The sequence below is a fragment of the Trachurus trachurus genome (genome assembly GCF_905171665.1).
Source record: "Trachurus trachurus genome assembly, chromosome: 21".
Lineage (NCBI taxonomy): Eukaryota > Metazoa > Chordata > Actinopteri > Carangiformes > Carangidae > Trachurus > Trachurus trachurus.
The window spans coordinates 5,746,585-5,770,516 of NC_139899.1; the positions used below are offsets into that span (position 1 = coordinate 5,746,585).

General features: G+C 43.8%; 1 protein-coding gene across 1 annotated transcript in view; it reads right to left on the minus strand.

The window, feature by feature from the left end:
- The window catches only part of LOC311004748 (protein NLRC3-like), a gene marked incomplete at its 3' end in the record, with an annotated part of 34,803 nt that extends 11,169 nt beyond the window's left edge, over positions 1-23,634 (minus strand). The window contains exons 1-8 of the mRNA XM_083996917.1: positions 23,591-23,634; positions 12,448-12,585; positions 11,712-11,825; positions 10,553-10,666; positions 3,295-3,373; positions 2,903-3,134; positions 947-2,756; positions 662-835 (exon numbers count right to left, since the gene is read on the minus strand). Coding sequence (XP_083853043.1) covers positions 662-835; positions 947-2,756; positions 2,903-3,134; positions 3,295-3,373; positions 10,553-10,666; positions 11,712-11,825; positions 12,448-12,536 — 2,612 coding nt within the window. The 5' untranslated portion in view covers positions 12,537-12,585; positions 23,591-23,634. The remainder of the gene's footprint in view (positions 1-661; positions 836-946; positions 2,757-2,902; positions 3,135-3,294; positions 3,374-10,552; positions 10,667-11,711; positions 11,826-12,447; positions 12,586-23,590) is intronic.
- Positions 23,635-23,932: the final 298 nt, after the last annotated feature.

A 23,932-nucleotide genomic window follows, 5' to 3' on the forward strand; every position in this document is an offset into this window, starting at 1 on the left:
CTCCTTTTCCCCGCATTAAGGAGGGTGATAGCTGTCGGGGTGAATGAGTGTTTGTATCTGTTGGTTTTGACTGAGGGAAGACTGAAGCGAGAGCCGGAGGGGAGGAGCTGAAATGATCTGACAAGATGGAATTTGCTCTCTTCACTACCTGACTGTTGTATAGCACAGAGAGATTACTCTGTTGTACACAAATGATTTTGCTGCCAATGTTCACTATTTTTTAAGGCATTTTTGTGTCTAACATTCAGACCTCCAAGCCAACAAATGAAAGAAAACTGACTCAATGTACGCCTTGTAGAAGATGGTCATCAGGGTTTTATCAATGGCAAATTTAACGAGTTTCCTTCGACAGAAAAGTCGCTGCTGACCCTTTGACAAATCATTTGTATCTGCAGACTCCACCTCTTGGCCCTAAATGACAGTGACACTATTTTAGTGTTCACTGTGGTGACAGTGAACGCTGCTCAGGTTCATCATTTATAAACTGATTATTTCAGTTCAACGTTCACTAAAAATATGAACATGTCCAATGAGGCACAGCCTTCCTCTGTGACCAGACATCCTGACAGACTCAACACACACAACAACACACAGGAACCCTCTGTCAACACCTGCTGCTGTGTTCAAGTGTCATCAGCTAAACAGCTGGATGGATCCTCACCTGAGAGTCTCCAGTCTACAGTGTGGACTCTCCAGTCCACCAGACAGCAGCTTCACTCCTGAGTCCTGCAGGTTGTTGTTACTCAGGTCCAGGTGTCTCAGACTAGAGGACTGGGAGCTGAGGACTGAGGACAGAGCTTCACAGCTTCTCTCTGAGAGGTTACAGCCGCTCAGTCTGAAGATATAATCATGAGGAATTAAAGAAGAAAGGAGTTTATTATCTGTCCTAGTGAAAAGACATAAGTGTTTTTCTATAATGAATAAATCCAACTATCTCTACACTTACAAAGCTTTATTGGAGGCTTTGCCTTTGACCACTGGCAGCAGCCTCAGAAGAGCCTCCTCTGAAGCAGAGTATTTCTTCAGGTCAAACTCGTCCAGATCTTCTTCTGATGACAGTAAGATGAAGCCCAGAGCCGACCATTGAGCAGGAGACAGTTCATCTCTGGAGAGACGTCCTGATCTCAGGGACTGTTGGATCTCCTCCACTAGAGAACCATCATTCAGTTCATTCAGACAGTGGAACAGGTTGATGCTTTTCTCTGCAGAGGGAGTCTCTTCAATCTTCTTCTTGATGTACTGGATTGTTTCCTGATTGGACCGTGAGTCACTTCCTGTCTTTGTCACCAGACCTCGTAGGAGATTCTGATTGGTCTCCAGTGAAAGACCCAGGAGGAAGCGGAGGAACAAGTCCAGGTGTCCATTTGGACTATGTAAGGCCTTGTCCACAGCACTCTGGTAGAAGTTTTTCTCTACAGATTTGACTCCTGTTGTTTCAGTCGTCTTGGAGGTTGTTTGTTGTTGTGACATCAGGTTGAGTCCAGAGTTGATGAAGGTCAGATGGACAGGAAGAGCAGCCAGAAACTCCTGAACACTCAGATGGACAAAGCAGAACACCTTGTCCTGGTACAGGCCTCTCTCCTCTTTAAAGATCTGTGTGAACACTCCTGAGTACATTGAGGCTGCTCTGATATCGATGCCACACTCTGTCAGGTCTGATTCATAGAAGATCAGGTTTCCTTTCTGCAGCTGCTCAAAAGCCAGTTTTCCCAGAGACTCAATCATCTTCCTGCTCTCTGGACTCCAGTGTGGATCTGTCTCAGCTCCTCCATCATACTTGACCTTCTTCAGTTTTAGATGAACCACCAGGAAGTGGATGTACATCTCAGTCAGGGTCTTGGGAAGCTCTCCTCTCTCTCTGGTCTTCAACAGCTCCTCCAGAACTGTAGCAGTGATCCAGCAGAAGACTGGGATGTGGCACATGATGTGGAGGCTTCGTGATGTCTTGATGTGGGAGATGATCTCTCTGGCCTGATCCTCATCTCTGAACCTCTTCCTGAAGTACTCCTCCTTCTGTGGGTCAGTGAACCCTCTGACCTCTGTCACCATGTCAACACAGTAAGGAGGGATCTGATTGGCTGCTGCAGGTCGTGTAGTTATCCAGAGGCGAGCAGAGGGAAGCAGGTTCCCCCTGATGAGGTTGATCAGCAGCACGTTGACTGAGGTGGACTCTGCCACATCAGTCAGGATCTCAGTGTTGTGGAAGTCCAGAGGAAGTCGACACTCGTCCAGACCGTCAAAGATGAAGACCACCTGGAACCGATCAAACCTGCAGATTCCTGCTTCTTTGGTTTCAGAGAAGAAGTGATGAACAAGTTCCACCAAGCTCAACTTTTTCTCTTCCAACACATTCAGCTCTCTGAAAGTGAAGGGAAATGTGAAGTGTATGTCCTGGTTGGTTTTGTCTTCAGCCCAGTCCAGAGTGAACTTCTGTGTTAAGACTGTTTTCCCAATGCCAGCCACTCCCTTTGTCATCACTGTTCTGATTGGTCGGTCACTTCCAGGTGGGGCTTTAAAGATGTCTTCTTGTCTGATGGTTGTTTCTGGTCTGTCTGGTTTCCTGGACGCTGTTTCAATCTGTCTGACCTCATGTTCATCATTGACCTCTCCAGCCCCTCCCTCAGTGATGTAGAGCTCTGTGTAGATCTGGTTCAGAAGGGTTGGGTTTCCTGCTTTAGAGATCCCCTCAAACACACACTGGAACTTCTTCTTCAGGACAGATTTGAGTTTACGTCCACAAACTGGACCAGGAGTTCCTGAATAAACAAAAACACAGTAAAATTCAGGACAGATATTTTAATTCCTCTGGAAAAACGACTATATGAACGTTTCCCTCCATGTGTTGACGTCAGTGAACGTCTCATTTGTCCATCATGTTGAATCTTTAGAGAAATCCTCTTACTGCTCTGCAGACACGAAGCCAGCTCCTCCTGCTTCATCCTCCTCAGGAAGTTCACTGTGATCTTCACTAATGCCTCTCTGTTACTCCTCCTCCTCTGCTCTTCATCCTCACCATCCAACACCTCCTCATCCTCCCTCTGACTCCCTGAGCATTCTGGGTAATTTGGACTCAGAGCCTTGTGGATCTTCTTCAGCTCGTTCTTGACAAAAGTGACCATGTTCTCCTCCAGTAGCTGGAACAGAAACTCTATGAGTGACAGCATCAAACTAAAACCATGGAGTCAAACATCAGATCCATGTTGGACAGCCTGACAATCCACTGGTGTCAAAGTACAGCATGGAGATGATTGTGAACACAACCGATGTAACAGCAGCTGTTGGACATGTCCTCACCATAAATATGGAGTCCAGGTGTATTTGATGCTGCTGGGCAGACTGATCACTGGGAACCTCTGAGCTCTCCTGCTCCACTCTGTGAAGGAAGTACAGATAGATAATACAAGATGGACTTTATATGTCCCCTGAGGACGTTCACAACAGACAGAGACACTTTGGTTTCAGACCTGGTCCAACAACACGTCGTACAAACTGGTTCTTTTCTACAATAACCTGAGTCTGACTGTCAGTTACAGCTTACATCAGCTGATCCACGTCCTCCTTTAAAGAAAATGCCTAAGTCCTTTGAGTGGTCGCTCTTTAAAGGCAGACAGCTTTAAGCTTTAAGTTCATTCATCTTCTATACAGCTCATCCTCACTAGGATGGAGGGTGAGCTGGAGCCTTTCTCAGCTGGCTCTGGGCAGGAGGCGGGGTTCACCCTGGACAGGTCACCAGTCTATCACAGGGCCAACATATACAGACACACATTCACACCTATGGGCAATTTAGAGTCACCAGTTAACCTGCATGCCTTTGGTCTGTGGGAGGAAGCTGGAGAGAACCCACACATGCACGGGGAGAACATGCAAACTCTACGTCAGATTCATGAACGTGTTCTTAAATCAAGAATGCCAGAGAAGTTGAGTTGAGAAAGAAAGTAAATAATGCCCAAACAAAAATCTAAAGGGAGTGTCGGACTCCAAACATAAAAAGAACTTTAGTACTTAAGTCTACAGAGTCTGTATTCTATGGCGCTTGCTCCGCTACGACAGCACTGACCATTCTTCGCTCTCTCCAGACGCCGTCTTTTCTCCGTTATTATGTGTTGTTAAAGCAGAAGTAAGTGGAATGTTTGTGTTAATATAAGTCTTAAATAGTTGTATCTTCCGACAGCAATCACTTACATAGAGTGTTTGGTCTGAAACACGGGTCTGTCAGTCACTCTGCTCTGCTGTAAGCCGAGGAGAAAACTTTCCTTGTATCCTACAACCTTTATCCAATGAGGAGAGAGAACGGCATAAAGGGGCGGTCCTCTCTGTGTGTGCAGCCAAGGGATGTGCGTGAATGTGGTGACGTAGGGACGAGGGCGGGGACTGCTAACTCCATCCACTGACAGGAAGTTAGCCAAACTACTGGATCGCTTACTTCTGCTTTAAGTGTTCTGTGTAAACTACACTCTACCGAACATGACCAAGTCGCTCGAGATGTTCATTACCCTGTTCGTACTTTTATGGGTGGTTTGCGAGAGCCTCGCATTACGAACGAACGCATTACGAACACTGACTACATCAACTTTTGTATAAACACCTGCATCCCTATTAAAACAATCAAAAAATATCCCAACTCCAAACCCTGGATAACTAAACAAATAAGACAGAGCCTGAAGGAAAAACACACAGCCTTCAGGCTCAAGGACTGGGAAAGCCTAAAACTAGCAAACAGAAAAATAAAAAATGAGGTTTTCAAAGCAAAACTGAAATTCAAGAGCAGGTTGGAATCTGAATTTGCCAACATGAACAAGAAGCAGGCATTCCAGAGGGTGAAAACCCTGATGGGATGTGAATCCAGAATCAACACTTGCGCAATAACAAGCCCAGAAGCCTTTGCAAAAGAACTAAATAGATTCTTTGCCCGATTTGACACACTGGATTTTACAACTGAGTGTGAGGCTCTACCAGAAGTAGTCGAACCAGCCCCGTTCACAGAGGATGTACGGCGCCAACTCAGCCGGTGCAGGCTGGGCAAGGCTCCGGGGCCTGACAGCATCCCAGCAAGGGTGTTGAAGGTGTGTGCCCAAGAACTTGCACCTGTGCTTCACTGACTCTTCTGCAGTGGCGTGCACAGGGGGGGGGCAGGGGGGGCGGTCGCCCCCCCTTGTGGCCCAATTGTTGAAAAACGCGTGCTAAAGTGCCCCCTGGGAGCCAAAATGCGCGTTAAAGTGCCCTCTTGGAAGCCAAAACACGTGCTAAAGTGTCCTCATGGGGGGCAAAACGTGTGCTAAAGTGCCCTCTAGGAGCTAAAACGTGTGCTCAAGTGCCCTCATGGGGGCCAAAACGTGTGCTAAAGTGCCCTCTAGGAGCCAAAACGTGTGCTAAAGAGCCCTCTAGGTGCCACAATGCGTGCTAAAGTGCCCTCTAGGAACTGAAACGCGTGCTTAAGTGCCCTCTTGGGAGCCAAAACGCGTGCTTAAGTGCCCTCTAGGAGCCAAAACGTTTGCTAAAGTGCCCTCTAGGAGCCAAAACACATGTTAAAGTGCCCTCTTGGAAGCCAAAACACATGTTAAAGTGCCCTTGGAAGCCAAAACGTGTGCTAAAGTGCCCTCTTGGGAGCCAAAACACGTGTTAAAACAGGCCACATCGATGTTTTTTAGTCTTAAGGTATTGATATTATAAAACAGGCCAAATCAACGTTTAAAAAGGCCAAATTTTTTTCGCCGCCGACCTGTGGTCGCTGGCCAAACGCACCATGTCGCTACAGTCTCACTCTTGTCATTTTCTGAAACTTGGCAGCCCTGAAAGTGCCCTCTAGGAGCCACATCTAGGAACCAAAACGTGTGCTAAAGTGCCCTCTTGGGAGCTAAAACACGTGTGAAAGTGCCCCCTTGGAAGCCAAAATGCATGCTAAAGTGCTCTCTAGAAGCCAAAACATGTGCGAAAGTGCCCTCTTGGGGGCCAAAACACGTGTTAAAACAGGCCAAATCGACGTTTTTTTAGTCTTAAGGTATCGATATTAAAACAGGCCAAATCGATGTTAAAAAAGGCCAAAATTTTCTCAACTCAAACTTGGCAGCCCTGAAAGTGCCCTCTAGGAGCCACATCTAGGAGCCAAAACACGTGTTAAAGTGCCTTCAGGGAAGCCAAAACGCGTGCTTAAGTGCCCTCTTCAGTGGCGAGGACGCGCTATTAGGTGCCCCTTTTTTTCCTTTTCGCCCCTGCCCTTCAAAAAGTCTGTGCATGCCACTGCTCTTCTGTGAATTCTACTTGACTGCCACCATACCCACCCTCTGGAAGACTGCCACCATAATCCCTGTACCCAAAAAACCACGGCCCACTGAACACAACCACTATCGCCCTGTCACCCTCACCTCCATAATAATGAAGTGCCTGGAGAAGCTGCTGCTGAGCAACATCCTGCCAGTCGTAACCAAGGCCGTAGCTACCATTGAGGACACCGAGGTCATGACCTCGGTATTTTTTTCGGCCTAATGAATGAAAAAAAAAAAAAAAGTGCAAAGTATTAGGGAGGACAGATGGAAGGTGACTGAGTGACTCCTCTCTTGTCCAAACAATTCCGGTAGGCCTATAATGCTCTTGTTTATTGACGCCCTCACGTACGCTGGTGTTTGTTTACTGGTCGCGGGAAAAAAGGCGATTCATTCGGAAAAAGCGAGTGATACAGCGCGTCGCGGAGCCTGCGTGCATGGAGGAGAAGGCTACTGAGTGAGTTGGCTCTAGATAAACTGCTCTTTCCAACCAGTTGTTACACTGTAAAAGTTTCGTACATACGTGCACTTTAAGCGCTGTATTATTTCGGGACGGAACCTCATGTATGCGGAGAAAACAGCTGTTTAATAGGGTCAATTCAGCGCCGTTTACTGTCTGTGTCCTGCATATGCACTAGTTGAGCTAAGTGGGGGAGAGCAGAGACCTCTTTCCTGCAGATACTATACTGAGGGGGCATCTGCACTGTCCATTCTTCCATCAACTTTATGTGAAAAGCACAGTGACATGATAAATTTTATGTTTACAGACAGGGGCGTCACTAAGTTTTAAGGACAGGGGGGGCTTAGCCCCCAGGAGATGCACAAGATGTGAGCATATGTGGTGCACAAGCACAAATATTTCACAAACAAAGACTGTGAAATTGTTTCTAAAAAATTTTGGACAGATTTAACAAAGAGCATACGGTGTAAAGTTTAGGCAACCATTAGTTTTATTTCAGTCTTTTTTATTTATTTATTTATTTATTTATTTAAAGAAAGCTAAGACCGGTGAGATTACTACAGACATGTCTGGAGTAGGCTACAGTAGAAAATGTAAATTTTTCATCTCTGCCTAGTAAGAATACTAACAAAAATCACATTAGCGTAAAATCTACCTTTGAATCATGGGATATCAGGCAAATGAATAAGTAATGTGTAGGCTAACTGTGTAAAAGTAGATGCTAAAAAAATGAACCTGAGCAATTTTGCAGCTGTTTTATTATCAGAGATACGTATGTCCAGGTGGAATTTGACCTTTGGAAAACTAATTAGGCTATATTTCACTGATAGCCTGTGTCATAATATTCACTCCATCCTAATACAACTCTTTTTGGCTCATTTTGATTTCACCTAGACCTCTTCATATTTTCCCATTCAAAGAAGACCATACAACCGAAATGAAGTTTGACACCAATATTTTACTAATAAAAAATATGCATAGAAATGTGAAATACTACATAGCTAAACAACGTGAATAACCAATTATAACACAAACCAAAATTTGCTGCAACAAGGAGCAGTCAGATGTATGTTTGTGGTAACTATAAGGAAAAGCAAACAAACTTCCTGGGCCTGTTTCAAAGTGAGGAACACAGCTGACGCTCCAGAAGGAAGTCACCCAAAGATAGTAGGCTATAGTTATGGTAAAAAAAGAGTGCACACTTCACCCTAGAAACCTGTTAATCTTTATGTTAACAACTAGGACCATCACATTGCATTTCAGACTTTTTTTTTTCGAGCTGGAATTAAACTTTATAATATAATATTTTTGCTACTCTGTGGCTGCAACGAATGTGAGGAGCTAGTCTACTGTTTGTAATAGGTGGTGTGTTCTCATCAGAATTCAGTGAAGTTGGGTCTTCTCTGGATGATCACTAGTGATGATAATATCATAAAAAAATGGCATTAATCTAATATGATGTGTGTAGTTTTTATCTGTCAAAGTGCACCAGATTGAAGCCTTTTAATATAAAATTGCCCCAAATTTCTGACGCCACCCCCCCGCGCACCACGACTATGACCTCGGTATTTCAAAAATCCTGGCTACGGCCCTGGTCGTAACCCCACAGCTCGACCCCCTCCAGTTTGCCTACAAGGCCACAAGGGGCACTGAGGACGCAGTAGCCTGTCTATTACACCTCATTCTTCAGCACCTGGACTCCCCACATCACTTCATCAAGATTCTCTTCGTGGACTTAAGCTCAGCCTTCAATACCATCCAAAAGCATCTGATGATCCAGAAATTACACCAGCTCAACATCCCCACCCGACTGATCCACCTCTTCTCAGGGTAACATTGGACAATCAACTCACCTTCAACCAGCACACCAGTGACATTCAGAAAAGAAGCCATCAAAGACTGTCAGCCATCCGTAAACTGAAAGCACTCTATGTCGCCCCCCACCTCCTTCTGTTGTTTTATCAAAGCATGGTCCAATCAATCCTCACATACTGTTCCATCTGCTTCTACAACATGTTATCTGTCAAAAACAAAGCCAAACTCACAAGTATAACCACCACAGCTTCCAAAATAATTGGGCTCCCTACATCAAACCTATCAGATTTACACAACAGGTCCATCACACCCACTCAACACCTACCTCATCCCCCTCCCCTCAGGACAAAGATACAGGGCACTGAGGTGCAGAACAGCTCGCTTCGGCAGAAGCCTAATACCAGCCGTCATAGCGACCCTTAACTCATTGAGTGCCGCGCTCCTTTCCAAAGTTTTAGTCAAGTGTACCGGCAATTTAGACCATTTTTGACTTTTTATGTAGAGCCATAGTGTATTCTATATTATTGCCACCAACACATACTGTAGCTCAATTGAAAGGTTTAACTTAATGCTTCAAATGACCACAAACCGTTTGTTTCTACGTGCCTCCGTTCCTGAGAAAACTCAAGCTAAACATGGCTGGGTTTCACCAAAATCCCTCCTTTTTTTCTAGAAAAGGAGATAGAGCGTCTTTTATGAAAGGTGCGCTGTTTGTGTCTGTCGCTCTTCTGACACTCGCATTTCTGGATCAAAGGGCTCGTATAAGATAAATATATACAACACTGGTTGTTCTATTCACAAATCCACCAGCGGGGGCGGGGGGGGGCGCCACTAAACAACAATAACACAGACGCACCGTGCCATGTCACAGCCACTCGCCGCGGAGCGTGAGGGTCTGTCGGCCACCGCGGCTCGCGAACAACGGTCCCGCCGGTGGTCGCGGTCCTGCTGTGGTACGGGTCGGTGGTACCGGTCTGCTTTGGCCCAGAGACCATCAGATTTTACCGCGGGAGGACTTTGGGGAGGACACGGTGTTGCTCGAGGTGAAGACCGGGCGGGACTGTCGGCTGAGAGCTTCCTGGTTCAGCTCCCAGCTGCTGCAGCCTCGCGGGTGAGAGCAGAGCAGCTGCGGAGCAGCTGCGCTGCATCTGCATGCAGAACTCCGTTTGCAGAAGCCGAGTTATGATAAAAACTTCCAGATCATGAGCTGTCATGTGACTTTGATCGTCATCTATTTCAGTTCTCCTCGTCGTAGAGTCCCCAAATTTACATATAATGTGTATTAAAGTGTCTATTTTCATAATATAAAAAAAAAGCAAAAAACGAAAAATCTCCTTTTTGGCACTCAACGCATGGGAACGAAAAACGAGAAATTACGTGGTTGGCACTCAATGAGTTAACAAGAGGCCAAGATAACCTGGCCAGAGTGTAAAAATGTGTGGCAATGTGTTGTAATCTGTGTGTGTTTGTATGTGTCTGGTGAAACGAAATGTGAAGAAATGGTCATGTGAAAAAGAATTTCCCTAGAGGGACAATAAAGGTCTAAAGTCTAAGAGGAGTGACTGCTGCAGGAAGTGAACAAAAACAAACTGTATTTAGTAGCGTCAGCAGTGGATACAACAACAGAAAAAATGGGATGCTGTCAGTCATTCACTGAACGTGTGTCTGAGTTATAACTCAGTTTTTAATGAGAATCATTGAAATGTGACTCCACAGAAAGAACGTTCAACAGAAACTCAAAAACGTATTTAGTTTTGTATGATGTCTTGATGTTTGTGCTGTCGGCTTGTGATATTGTGCTGTCGGCTTGTGATGTGTGTGATGTCGGCTCTTGTTTTTTTGTATTGATGTTTGTGGCATTCTGTATCTGTATTTGTTTGTATTTGCACTTAATTGTATGCACTGTATCGTCTGCTCACCTGTGGGGGTATGTGTGTGTGTGTGCAGCAGCTGCATGTATGTCCAGCACAAATTTCCTGCGGGACCAAATAAATTAACTTAACTTAACTTGTCTTACATCTGATCAGCTGATCCACATCCTCCTTTAAACTCAGCGCCTAAGCCCTTTGACATGTCGCTCTTTAAAGACAGATAGCTGGGTTCAGGAGAGTCTGGTCTCTGCTGCAGGATCCTGAAACAACAATACAACTGATTAATGTGCATGTTGGAGAAAAAAATAAAAGAAATAATATCTGTGTGTTAATAGTTTGGGGTTTTCAAAAGAAAGAATTAGCACAAAAAAAATGAATGACATTCTTCCCTTAAAATTTGGACAATGGTTAATGTAGCCTACATTAAGCCCACTGAGGCCACATTCTTATTCTACATATATGTTTCATGTTTGGATGTTTTTTTTTTTTTTGTTTTTTTTAAACTTTTTCCTTATGAACATATTATTTTTTAGGAATTTAATCAAGGAATGTACATCTTCAGATCTTGTTTCCTTATTCATGTAGATAAAAGCTGTAAACCATGTTGATGAAGGATTTTTCAACTCAACATTTATCTGTTTCTGTTTGTTTTGTGGGTTAAAGTTTCTATCTTTACCTAAATTTTGCTTGTTCTCTCTCTCAGTATTTATGGACATTTGTTGGTCTGCTCCAGTATAAAGTAGCTGCTGAGATTCAGCTTCAGCTCCTGTAACTGATCTGATCCTCTGTCTCTGCTCTCTGTGTTTGACATCACTCTGAACTCACTAGAAATCACTAATCGGCCGCTCGCCCTGTTGCACACCTCAAAGCTGCCACCAGGAGGCAACTTGATGCAGCCAACATCACCATGCTCCTTCTACCAGGTGGAAACAAGACCATGAACATTTAGTGTAAATGAAATGATGATTTCAACCCAGTGGTTACTTCCTGTTTGAAGTAGATGGTGCTGACATATTTCCTGTTGCTACTGGGCGGCACTGTGAGCATCACTAAATATTAATGTGGATGTTCAGGCAGAGACTCTTTACTGCAGCTGGACAACGTGTGTGTAAATTATAACTCAGGTTTTATGGAGAATCAATGAGATTTTACTCCACAGGAAGAACGTTCAACAGAAACTTTAGCGGCTCCGCTAAATCTGGTGCAGCCATCTTTTTTATTTTTTTCTAATAATTAATGCCACTGCACACTGTCCTTCTAAACTAAATAAATAAACTCAACAGCAAATGTAGTTTTGTCTCTTACATCTGATCAGCTGATCCACGTCCTCCTTTAAACTCAGCGCCTAAGCCCTTTGACATGTTGCTCTTTAAAGACAGACAGCTGGGTTCAGGAGAGTCTGGTCTCTGCTGCTGCATCCTGAAACAACAACACAACTGATAAATGTGCATGTTGGAGAAAAAATGATGAATGATCTGATGTTTCTGTTTTAAATTCTGACCTTCCATCAACAGATCGACTGAAGTTAATAGGACGATCCATGGAGAAGTTGCTCTTCATGGACTCATTGCTGGATCCAGGTCCAGGTCTAGGTCTAGGTCCAGCAGACTGTGTCTTGTGCTGATGCTTTGTCCTTAAACACAAAACACACTGAGCTTTGAGTGTCAAACGGACACTGCGTAGAGCCAGAAAAATTGTCTCAGATCCCACTAACCCTGCACACTACTATGCCTTCCAGCTGCTCCACTCTGGGAGACGCTACAGGACAATTGCCTCCAAAACAACCCGCTTCAGAAACAGTTTCATCCCCACTGCAATAAATATCTTGAACTCTGGACACTGAGGAACAAGCATGGCCCTACATAAGTTGTAATTGTATGTTTATATATGTTATATGTTTGGAACTTGTACCAATGAGCTGTACTGGAAGCTAATTCCACCAGCCTGGCTGTGTGGTAATTAAAAGAATCAATCAGTCAATTAATCGAATAATGATGGAGCAGTGATCTGAGTCATGGACAGTTAGAGATGCTCATCTGACCTTTGACCTGTGGTCTGGCTCTGACGTCCCCCACACAGAGTGGTTTTAGAGGGAGGGGCTCCATCCTCTCTGTCCTCACACTGATCCATGCTGCTGAGGTCACATCCACACCAGCTCACACACACTTTGTAGCTTCACCTGCAGAGGAAACACACATCATTCATCTGCACAGCAGCTCACGTGTCCATCATGTCTCCAGCTGCTCCTCCACTGATTGGCTCTTCTTCTCTGCTTCATATCAGTGTCAGTTGAATCAGAGCCAGTCTACGACAAGCCTTACCACTCTCCATTTAGCCCCATTATATCGAACTTGGTTGCAGTTCCACCAGAATTCCACTAGGAGTGATCGCAGGTGAGTGCAGAATGAATGGGGTCCCATGGAGCTAGAAGGCCAAATTTGTCCCTGGTAATCGTCGAAAAATCACAAATACTGTTGCATTTTCTGCAAGTTCAATATGGATTATAGGTTAGAAGTGAAATTTTTGTCCTTTCGATTTCCTACAGGTTGGGCTGTTGTTGGCCATAACACGATAGCATTCTGCTAATGAATGCTGATTGGTCAGTGATGGACTATGTATGACCAGAGATCCCACCTGATAACATCTGAAGACAAAATAGCTGTAAAACAGGCAAAAGCTGTTTTATTTCCTTCTGTAACGCTGTTATTATGCACTTTATTAAAGGATAATTATCGTTTTTTAAAATCTGGACCTTATTTCTAGCATAAAATATGATCATTTACTCACCCAGATAACTTTGGTGTCATTTCAAGTCATTCTGACGAAATTAGATCCAGCCGAGAGCTGCCCTATATCCGTTTAATGCAAGAACACGGGGCACGCAATGCAGCCTCTAAATAACGCATTATCCACCACGAAACTTGTTCATTTCGCTAGTATTTTGTTATGATACACTAGTGCTATTCCCCTCCGAGCCCGTGGTGACATGTTATCAACATCCGGGGTCTGTAGGTTGACCTACTGACCTCTGACCTGGATGATGTCATCTCCGACCGCTGCCCAGCTCATTCTGATAATAATCATTATACAACAGTTAGTTCCGACCGGTCCCAACCGAGCAATTTGATTGGACAAGAGACGTTCCATAGTGCTGATATACAGTATAACAGCACTGCGACTTTTTACAGACATAATCACTCCGCTGTTCAGCTGGACAGGAGCTAAGTCAGAGCCACGCTCCCCATACAGGAGCTGCCCCCATCTCTCTGCTGCTGCTGCTGCTGCTGCTGCTGCTGCTGCTGCTGCTGCTACAGTTATAAACGGACCTGAACATTAAAACCTGGACCTGACCTGGTCCGTCTAATTGGCTATACATCTCTACTAAACACGGTTGGAAAAAAATCGCTGCGGAGGCAACTACGTTTTGACGGCGATGTGTTTTGATATTAGCGTTAGCTGTTGTTAGCCACGTAGCTCAGCTACTAGCTTCAACTGTGTTTATATTGATTACATAGCAGATAAACAAATGTAATACGGTATCGATAACGTCTCTGTATGTCTTCATGCTGGTCCTGTTGCTCCGGTGCTAATCAGACACGGGCTCAGAACCAGAACCAGCACTGGAAGCAGCTCGGTGGAAAAGCTTGTAGCTAGTAGCAAGCTCGTATGATATGTTTATGTGTTGCCTGGCAACAGCCTTGTCTCCCTTCCAGTTGCGGAACTATTTCTGTTGGCGGTGTGATTATCTGCGGCACTCGGCCTGCGGCCTCGTGCCTACGACCGAATCACAGCCGTGCTGATATACAGTACAACAGCACTCCCTCTCGTGTGATATTGCTTAATTCCACTTCGGCATTCATTCCATTTTTAGCTCAACTAGCCGGAGCTTTAGTGAGTCCAGGTTGTGGAGAGGAAGCCTGTGGAAGCTGAACTTCATCCAGCTGCTCATTTTGTTATGACAAGTCAGAAACACGTAGAAACGAACCGTAGCATTAGCGGTAGCAACAAGCCACGCTGCACCGCGGTCGGAGATGACATCATCCAGGTCAGAGGTCAGTAGGTCAACCTACAGACCCCGGATGTTGATAACATGCCACCACGGGCTTGGAGGGGAATAGCACTAGTGTATCATCACAAAATATTGGTGAAATGAACGAGTTTCTGGGCGGTGCGTGGCACAGTGGTTGAGGCGGCCTCCCCATGTAGAGGCTACTAGGCCTCAGCGCAGGCGTCCCCGGTTCGAGTCCCGTGTCGGATAGACATTTCCTGCATGTCATTCCCCCTCTCTCTGCCTCCTCCTTACCTGTTTATCACACTGTGCTATCGAATGAAGGCAAAAATGCCAAAAAATATACTTAAAAAAAAGAAAAAGAAAAAAAAGAACGAGTTTTGCGGCGGATAAGGTGATATTTAGAGGCTGCATTCTGCTGCCCTGTGTTCTCGCATTATACGGAGCTAATTTCGCCGGAACGACCTGTAATGACACCAAAGTTATCTGGGTGAGTAAATGATCATATTTTATGCTAGAAATAAGGTCCAGATTGTAAAAAACGGTAATTATCCTTTAACTTTTAATATTTTTTCAAGTGAGAAAGTAACTGTTTAGACCTCCAATATACGGTCAGTTTTTCCAAATGATGGCTGTTTAAAAGTCTGCTCCGATGTTTTCGTAGACGTGAAGCTCCACCTGTGGAGCAATGACCCGGGCATCACAGAGGCAGAGCCAGTCTGCTGACGTGCTCGGCCGGTCAACCTCCGTCGTCATCCCGTGGGAGAAAATGATCGTTAATTAACTTACCCATAGGTGTTAAGAGGTTTACCGCCGGCGGGTTAAATTCTTTTTAGGAGATAAATGTTGGTCTCATTGATGAAATCTAACAATTGTGGCAGTAGCATTAGTTTGTTTGAATGAAAAGTGAAGCTTCATGTGTGTATTGGACAGAAAAGCAGTGCTGCATGGGGGCTCTGTAGCCTACGTTCACCACATTTACATCAATAAATAAATGTTTTACAATGAACCGATCGTCTGCATTAAATTTTTTTTTTTTTTTTTAATTAAGTTATATAACATGGTTACGGTACGCGGTTCCGTAGACAGGCTGGACGGGCTGTCATCGTGCTCTGAGGTGACTCAGAAATTATGGTAAAGCACCACCCCTGGCAGTGACGTCATCAAGTCATCAGCTTTTTAGAACAGGTAAGTGAACTTAAAAAATCCAATGTAGCCAAGTGCATTTTATTGCTCCCTGCTTTTGAAAATAATATTCAAATTACTTGACAACAAATTATTTCCAGAGAAAAGTGGATTTTTAGGGGTGTATCCCCATTGACTCCAATTCATTCTGCACTCGCCTGCGAGTGCCCCCACATGGACAGGGACGTGTTCTGAGAACCGGAAGTTGAACGAGAGTGGCACTTCTCCTCCTCAACAAATTCTCTGGTTGAATGCAGTCACACAGCAGTGAGGAAGAGGAAGCTGCCATCAGCTGCTTTACTTCTACTATCAGTCCACTAGATGGCATCATAAAGCTGCAGTGAAGTGAAGAGCAGCCCAGCAACATGATCCATGGACCAGTTTCCATCCACTGACACACACAAGGACTGAGATCCACTGAGTTGATGTGACACAGTCTCTGTGTGGACAGCGTCCCTGTAGAAAACCACTGGATCAAACAAGCTACAGCTGATTATTACACACACAACAACTGGGCCTCAACTTATTTCACCTCACAGCTCCACTATCACAACATTCAGTCATTTCACTCACACTGGAAATTCAAAGAGAGAAAAACACTCTCCAGCTGCCACTGACACTTATTGTCTCTGTCCATCCATTCATCGTCTGCTCCATCAAATGTCACAAAATACAGACAAATGATGCGTTCAAGTTCCTCAGTCTGAGGCCACGTCTCCAAATGTCTTGTTTTGTCACAGCAACAATCAAAGAGACAAAAATATTCAGTTTACAGTCAAATCAAACAGAGAAAACAAGGAAATCTTCAGTTTTTGAGACTGAAAACTGATAATTGCTGCTTGAAAAATGTTGATTGAACAACTGTTGCAGCTCTAAAAGATTCTCCACAACAATATTGATGGTTTGTGTCCAATAATCAATAACCCAGAGTGTTTGCTGTGTGTAACCACAGACATGAATGGTGAGGACACAGAGACAGTGTCCAGCTGCTCCTCTTCTCATTCATTCTAATGAGTCAGTGAGCTGATGTAACCTACAGAGTCACAGGACAAACATGCTGTGGTTTCATCTTTAATCATGTGTTTCTGAGCTCATCGGGTGTTTTTAATCTACAACCTGCAGCTGGAAAGTGACCAGTAGCTTCACCTGTCAGGTACATGAGCTGCAGTACAAGCAGGAAGTAGCACAACAAGGAAATACTCAAGGAAAGTGCAAGTACCTCACAACTAAACTGCACACAGGGCCGCAAAACCCTCATTTACATATTGCGGTTTGCACGTGTTTTCATTTAGCGGGTTACTCTTAGTAGATCACCTGTTTTGCGTGCACTAACCAAACTCCGGCCCTAAATGTACTCAGTTACTGTGAAGAACCTGATGCTGAACATTGATCAACACTGGAAAATCAATCATCAATAAAGAAAACTGTCAGTAGTATTGATCAGTGATAGGCAGTAACAGCTTCTGCTCTTATTCCAGCGCTTCTACAGTAACATTATAATAAGACAACAACAACACACTACACGTCGAAGGGCAGAGAACTCAGGTAACGACAGGTGTTAACAAGGAAAACATTCAGACTGTTCACCTTACCTTCACGCGAGGAAATAAACTGACACAACAGCTGGGTCAAGGTGAACCTGGGAAAGTTGCCTTACCTGTTTGACAGGAGGGTGTGGTCTTACCTGTAGATTACTAACATGCTCCACTGCCCTTTGCTCTCTCTCTCTCCTGAGCTCTCGAGGTCACAGTAAGGCCCAATTCCGATTCTATTTTTCATCCCTACCCCTACCCCTAGCCCTACCCCTAGCCCTTAACCCTTGTCCTTGAAACGGAGCTACAAGGAGTAGGGTTGAAAGTCAACCCCTACGAATTGGGACACTTCAACAATCACATACGTCATCAGTCGTCTCTGCTGGCTTTCACATAAGCAGACGTGACGAGCTTTTGCCACAAATCCTCTATTCAGAACCACGTTAACTTAATAAAATAAAATTTAATGAAGAATGATCGGTTCATTGTAAAACATTTATTTATTGATGTAAATGTGGTGATTTCTGTCACTTCCTTCCTTCACTTTTAATTCAAACAAATTAATGCGACAATTGTTACATTTCATTGATACCAGCATTTATCTCCTAAAAAGAATGTAACTACACGGCGGTAAACCTTTAAAGCCCTGCGGGTAAGTTAATTTTCTACCGGGACGAGGTCGGGAGGTTGGCCGGCTGACAAGCTCTCCGGACGGGGTGGTGTCTCCGTGACGAGCCGTTGATCTGCTCCACAGGTGGAGGCTCCAACGTGGAGCTTCACTTCTCCGAAAAACATCGGAGCAAACGTCCAAACAGCCTCATGTGGATAAACCGACCGCACATTGGGGATCTAAACAGCTACTTTCTCGCATGAAAAAATATTAAAACTTAACAAAATGACGTAATAACAGCGCTACAGTGAGAAATAAAACTTGCCATAGCCCTCGGTCCGTAGTGTGCCCCTGAAAAATCTCCATTTTGAGGGCGAGATAGCCCTACCACTTCCCCCTAACCCTCGTCTGAACCAGAATCGGGACACCCCTACCACTTCACGTGAACGCGCAAAACGAAGGGTTAGGGCCAAGGGCTAGGGCTAAGGGGAGAATCGGAATTTGGCCTAAGATTCACCACCAGAGACTGGATTGACAGAAATGTTAGGAACAAAAGCAACTAGAGACACAATAAAACAACAAAAAAGCTCCGGTTGAGTTTTGGAAGAAAAAATAAAAAAATAAAAAATCCAGGCTTTCTTGATTATTTTTCCTTCACTTTAAACGGTAACCGCTACATTAAAGCTAGGTATAATCATTGACAGTAATCTTAATTTCAAAAGTCATATCAACTACATCACAAGATCAGCATTTTAACATCGGAAAAATATTTCCAAATGAAAGGGCTTCCTGTCAATGTCAGACTCAGAGTGTAGTGGAGACACGGGGAATGGACTGTATCTGGCGTCTGTTCAGGGTTAATCACTAAGTTCACACCGGGGTGTCGGCCAGAACACCACTTTAAGCCGAATCTTCAGAGACTGAATAAAGAGGAGGCCACTGACTGTTTCTGATCCTGTTTATTTCTCTTCTTACAGGCGATTGTTCTGTGGTTCTAAACATAGAAATGACAAATAAATGAATGAGTAAATAATCATCAATAAATCAAACCACTTAGCTCAGATTCAGTAGCACTTAGCACTGACACAATTAAAGCTAGGTAAATAGCTTAGCTAACCAGAACTATCAGAGAAACATAATATGAACACAGTCATAAATCCCTCTTATAATTAACACAGTACTCTGCGCAACAGCGCGCTGAATAACCAGCATGATAACGATCAATATAAACACGGGCATATCACGTGACACTCGTTACACTCGCTCGTTAATTAAGCTAGCGGACATTAGCGTCCACAACGGCCATAGCATGGCGAGTGCTACAATCACAACATACAGCTCAAATGTTCACAAATGCACTAGCATACATCCAACACTCTCATAACCCATCCAGACGTACTTACATGCTTCATTCACGCACAGACAGTCGCCATAGCACGAACAGGTGGCCCGACAGTTACTCCTCACTCCTCACTCACTGCAGCCAGAAAACACCGTCACATGAACGAGTGCGGCCAATTACGTCATAATACCAGCAGGGGGCTCCGCTCGCACATCAACCATCTAGCGCTCTAGCACATCATAACAACAACAAATACACAGTAACTTTGTGGCCTTTTCTACACAGAGAAATTAATCCATGCATTCATAACAAGCAGATTAGATTATTGTAATAGTTTATTCACTGGACTCCCAAAAACAAGTGTTCACAGACTACAGTTAATTAGGGCCACGGGCAATCGCACCGGGCACTGGTCCCAACAGCTATGAAATAGCTTTTCTCAACAGTTTACGAAAATTTTGCATTGAAGTCAATGGGATGGGCGAAAAAAAAGAGCGAAAAAGACCAATCATTCGAGTTTAACAAACGTCTACTGCTCAGGCATACTTTCACCTAGAGACTCCATTTAAACTTTAAACAGTAGACACAAGTCTTGTGTATTGTCGTATTACTCCACGTTTTGATAGGTCATATCGTTTTTGATCAATCCCTGATCAATGACCATGATCATTTTTGGAGAAATTATGAGATTATAATGGTTGTGTATTGCACGGAATGTTCGTGTCAGAGTGCGTGACATCATCGGTTAGAGTGGGAGAGAGTGAAAAAACATTCTGTATTTTTTCTGGATAAACTGTCAGCACGTCCACAATTTACACTCTACACACATGATTTTTTCAGAATTTGTAAGACAAACTTGTTATCTCTCATATCATGTGCTCAAAATATCAGAGAGACTTACAGAACTTACAGAATAAGCCTCTGAGTGCGGCCACGTCTGTCTCTGCTCCTCATTGACTCCAATACAAATATTTTCTGAGAGAAGCAGAACGGACCGATGTTTTAAAACTGCCAGCGTCTCCAAAATATTTACTGTAGAAACACCAAATCGTACCACATTTTTCAGGAAGTCCTTAGAGCAACGTTGATCTGTGTTTTGTTCTGATAGGAGCTACCGTTTTGTCATGCTAAGCCTTTTGCGAGACCAGTGCAGAGGCAGAAAATCACTCTTTTTCTCCACGTTTCTGTCTGCCTCAGCCTGGGGGGCCCCTATCGCTGTGGTAACCACCTCGAGTTGCTGTGGTAATGTCTGATTCTCAGGCCAGAGCTCATTAACTTCATAAACAATCCACCTGGCACTCGTTTAAATGTTTATAAACACAGACACAGCTAAATCAGACTGACACAGGATGCAGCTCATAGTCTCACACACACACACACACACACACACACACACACACACACACACACACACACACAAAAACACAGACTCTAGAACCAGCTTCATGTGATTACAGTTACAGACACACACACACACACACATCAAAACACACAGGTAATTACAGATGATGATGGTGATTACAGCTCCTCCATATCAGTGCTTATAGAAAGATGATCATGTGTCTGTCTGATCAGCTCTGTCTTGACCTTAAGATCGTGGGTTTGATTCCCATGTTGACAGAGATGGCAAAACCGGCAGTAGCCCCGTGGGCCTTTCAAAATTTCCCCAGAGGAAATTTTCTAGTTCAAAATGCAGCTGCACACATTCTCACTGGTACGAAAAAATCTCAACACATCACGCCTGTTCTCAAATCACTGCACTACCCATTAAGACAAGAATTGATTTTAAAATTCTGCTCCTGGTTTATAAAGCTTTACATGGCATTGCACCTCACTACATAACCGACATGCTCATCAACTACACTCCACCACGAACCCTTAGATCTACAAGTAATTGCAATCTAGTCATCCCCCGTAGTAACACTAGGCAAGGGGAGGCAGCCTTTTCCATCTATGCCCCACGCATCTGGAACAAGCTGCCCGGAATAGTAAAACAGGCAACATCAGTGACCACATTTAAAAACAAGTTAAAAACTTTCTTCTTCACAACTGCATTAGATTAAATTGTGTGTGTGTGTGTGTGTGTGTGTGTGTGTATACATGCACGTACACACGCATGTGTCCCCTGAGCATTTATATAGACGTGTATGTGATACTGTTTTGATGTTGCTTTGTTTTGTCTTTAAATTTGCACTTTTTTAATTGTTTGCACTATTATTGCATTGTATTATAATTGTTTAAAGCAGATGGTCTGAAACACGGGTCTGTCAGTCACTCTGCTCTGCTGTAAGCCGAGGAGAAAACTTTCCTTGTATCCTACAACCCTTATCCAATGAGGAGAGAGAACGGCATAAAGGGGCGGTCCTCTCTGTGTGTGCAGCCAAGGGATGCGCGTGAATGTGGTGACGTAGGGACGAGGGCGGGGACTGGCACTGCTAACTCCATCGGCTGACAGGAAGTTAGCCAAAACGACCGGATCGCTTACTTCTGCTTTAAAGGGATAGTTCACCCTAGAATGATATTTCGCTCATTATCTACTCACCCTCATGTTGACTAAGGGCTGGAAGAATTTTCAGAGTCCACCGTCCCTTCTCTGAGTTACAGGGGGTCTTGGCGTAGCAGTGCATTTCAATGCAACGGTTGCAAAGGGACACCAGAGCTCTTCGTAAAAAAACACACACAAAAAAACATCCAAATACCTCCATGATGCTCGTATGTAATGTCCGTCTTGTGCTGAAGCCCCAAATTGCGTAATTGTCCCGAAAAAAATTAAATAAGTCTATATTTTAAGCTTGTTTGTAGCGGAAGCTTCTCGAAGCTCCTCTTCCTGGTCCGTCCAAATCTCGCGTGATTTGCGCCGGCATCAGTGCGGTTACTGCGAATCACGCGAGATTACATACGAGCATCATGGAGGTATTTGGATGTTTTTTTGTGTGTGTTTTTTTACGAAGAGCTCTGGTGTCCCTTTGCAACCGTTGCATTGAAATGCACTGCTACGCCAAGACCCCCTGTAACTCAGAGAAGGGACGGTGGACTCTGAAAATTCTTCCAGCCCTTAGTCAACATGAGGGTGAGTAGATAATGAGCGAAATATCATTCTAGGGTGAACTATCCCTTTAACTATTGTAAAGCGCATTGAGTTTGCCCTGTGCATGAAATGCGCTTTATAAATAAAATTGAATTGAATTGAATTGAATTGAATTGAATTGAATTATTTTGTTAGTCCTTCTAACGTTAGAGCTTCGGACGTTTTATTTTGAAGTTCTTCCAGTAGTCGTAGTTGTTTTGGAGTAGTGATGGGATCGGAAGTTCTTTTGACTGTACTGAATCACTGGAATCAGTTCATTAAAATGAGTCATTCAAAAAATTTGTTGACCGAATCACTCAGTGCTTATGGAGCCCTGACTGCAAAGTGCATTATTCTTCAACTTCCTGAACTGATACACAGCCAAACAATAATCAAGCTAATGTTTGCGTTTTTGGAAGAGCTTCTGTTTCAAGAGAATGATTAAACATCTTTAAAGGCTTCACCATCAGTGATCTAAATTGTTAATTTGCACAATTGCACTAAAACCATTGGGGCCCGGGGCTTTTCCTGATTGAAAAATGCGGACAGCTTCATTCACTTTTTCTAATGTTATAGAAAGTAGACATATTATAGAAATATCAATTTTGCTGCACTACAGCACGTGGTATTGAGAGCTGAGAGAACCATCGGGCTGCAGCTCCTCAAACTGGAGGACATCTAACTGTCCTCGCTGCCTCAGGAAAGCAAGATCTATCTGCAAAGACTCCAAACACCCATCTCATTGACACTCTGAACTGCTGACGTTGCGCTCTGAGCACAAACCACAAAACAGAGGGACAGTTGTGACTTTAAAGAGGAACTATGCAATTCCGGTCGCTGTTCTGCTGTTCTCCATAGTTCCTCTTTAAAGCTCTATTGGGAAACCCTGCACAATGTGAATGTGAATTTGCACTCGTAACATAGAATATTTGTACATTACTTTTATATATATATATTCTCTACCTACCTTTTTATATTTCTTAAATCACTCTTAAAATCTTTGTATATTAGGCTACTTTTATCTTTTTAAATTATTAGCAGTGCCCTTTGCTGCATGTCATTCCCCCTCTCTCTGCCTCCCATTTCCTGCCTCTCTCTCGATTACACTATCAATTTAAGGTTAAAAAGCACAACCCAAATAAAAAACATATTAAAAAAATGATTAAGGGAGAGATGCACCTACATTTCTTTGTGCTTCATTTCTTGATGACAATGAAAGAAATTGAATATTGATCAATAACAGTCAGTTTTGATCAGTGATAGGCAGTAACAGCCTCTGCTCTTATTCCAGCGTTTCTACACAACGTGGCAGACATGATTCTGTCGGTCCAGACTCAGCTACAGTAACATTATAATAACAACACATCAAAAAGTTGAAGGAGAGAGAACTCAGGTAACAACACGTGTTAACAAGGAAAAATCAAAACTGTTTACGTTACCTTCACATGAGAAAATAAACTGTGACACAACCACTGGTTCAAAGTGAAAAAGGGAAGGCAACTTCAGGAACAGGAAACAGGAGAGGGGCACACTTCTTATTCTTCAGTATGTCTCCACCTTCTCCCTCATCTTTCCCCACTGTTTTTGATATTTTATCTGCTGCTTCATTTTCCTCTGTTCCTGGAGGAGCTGGTTCCCACCTGTATCCCATATCACTTTACAACATTATTCCTCTAATGATTTCTGCTCTGGCTATTGATTTTCCATGATTTATTGTTTCTAGAGCTGAGAGAGTAACTTCAGATAATTGTTGAGTGGTTTAACTGCTTTAATCCACCAGA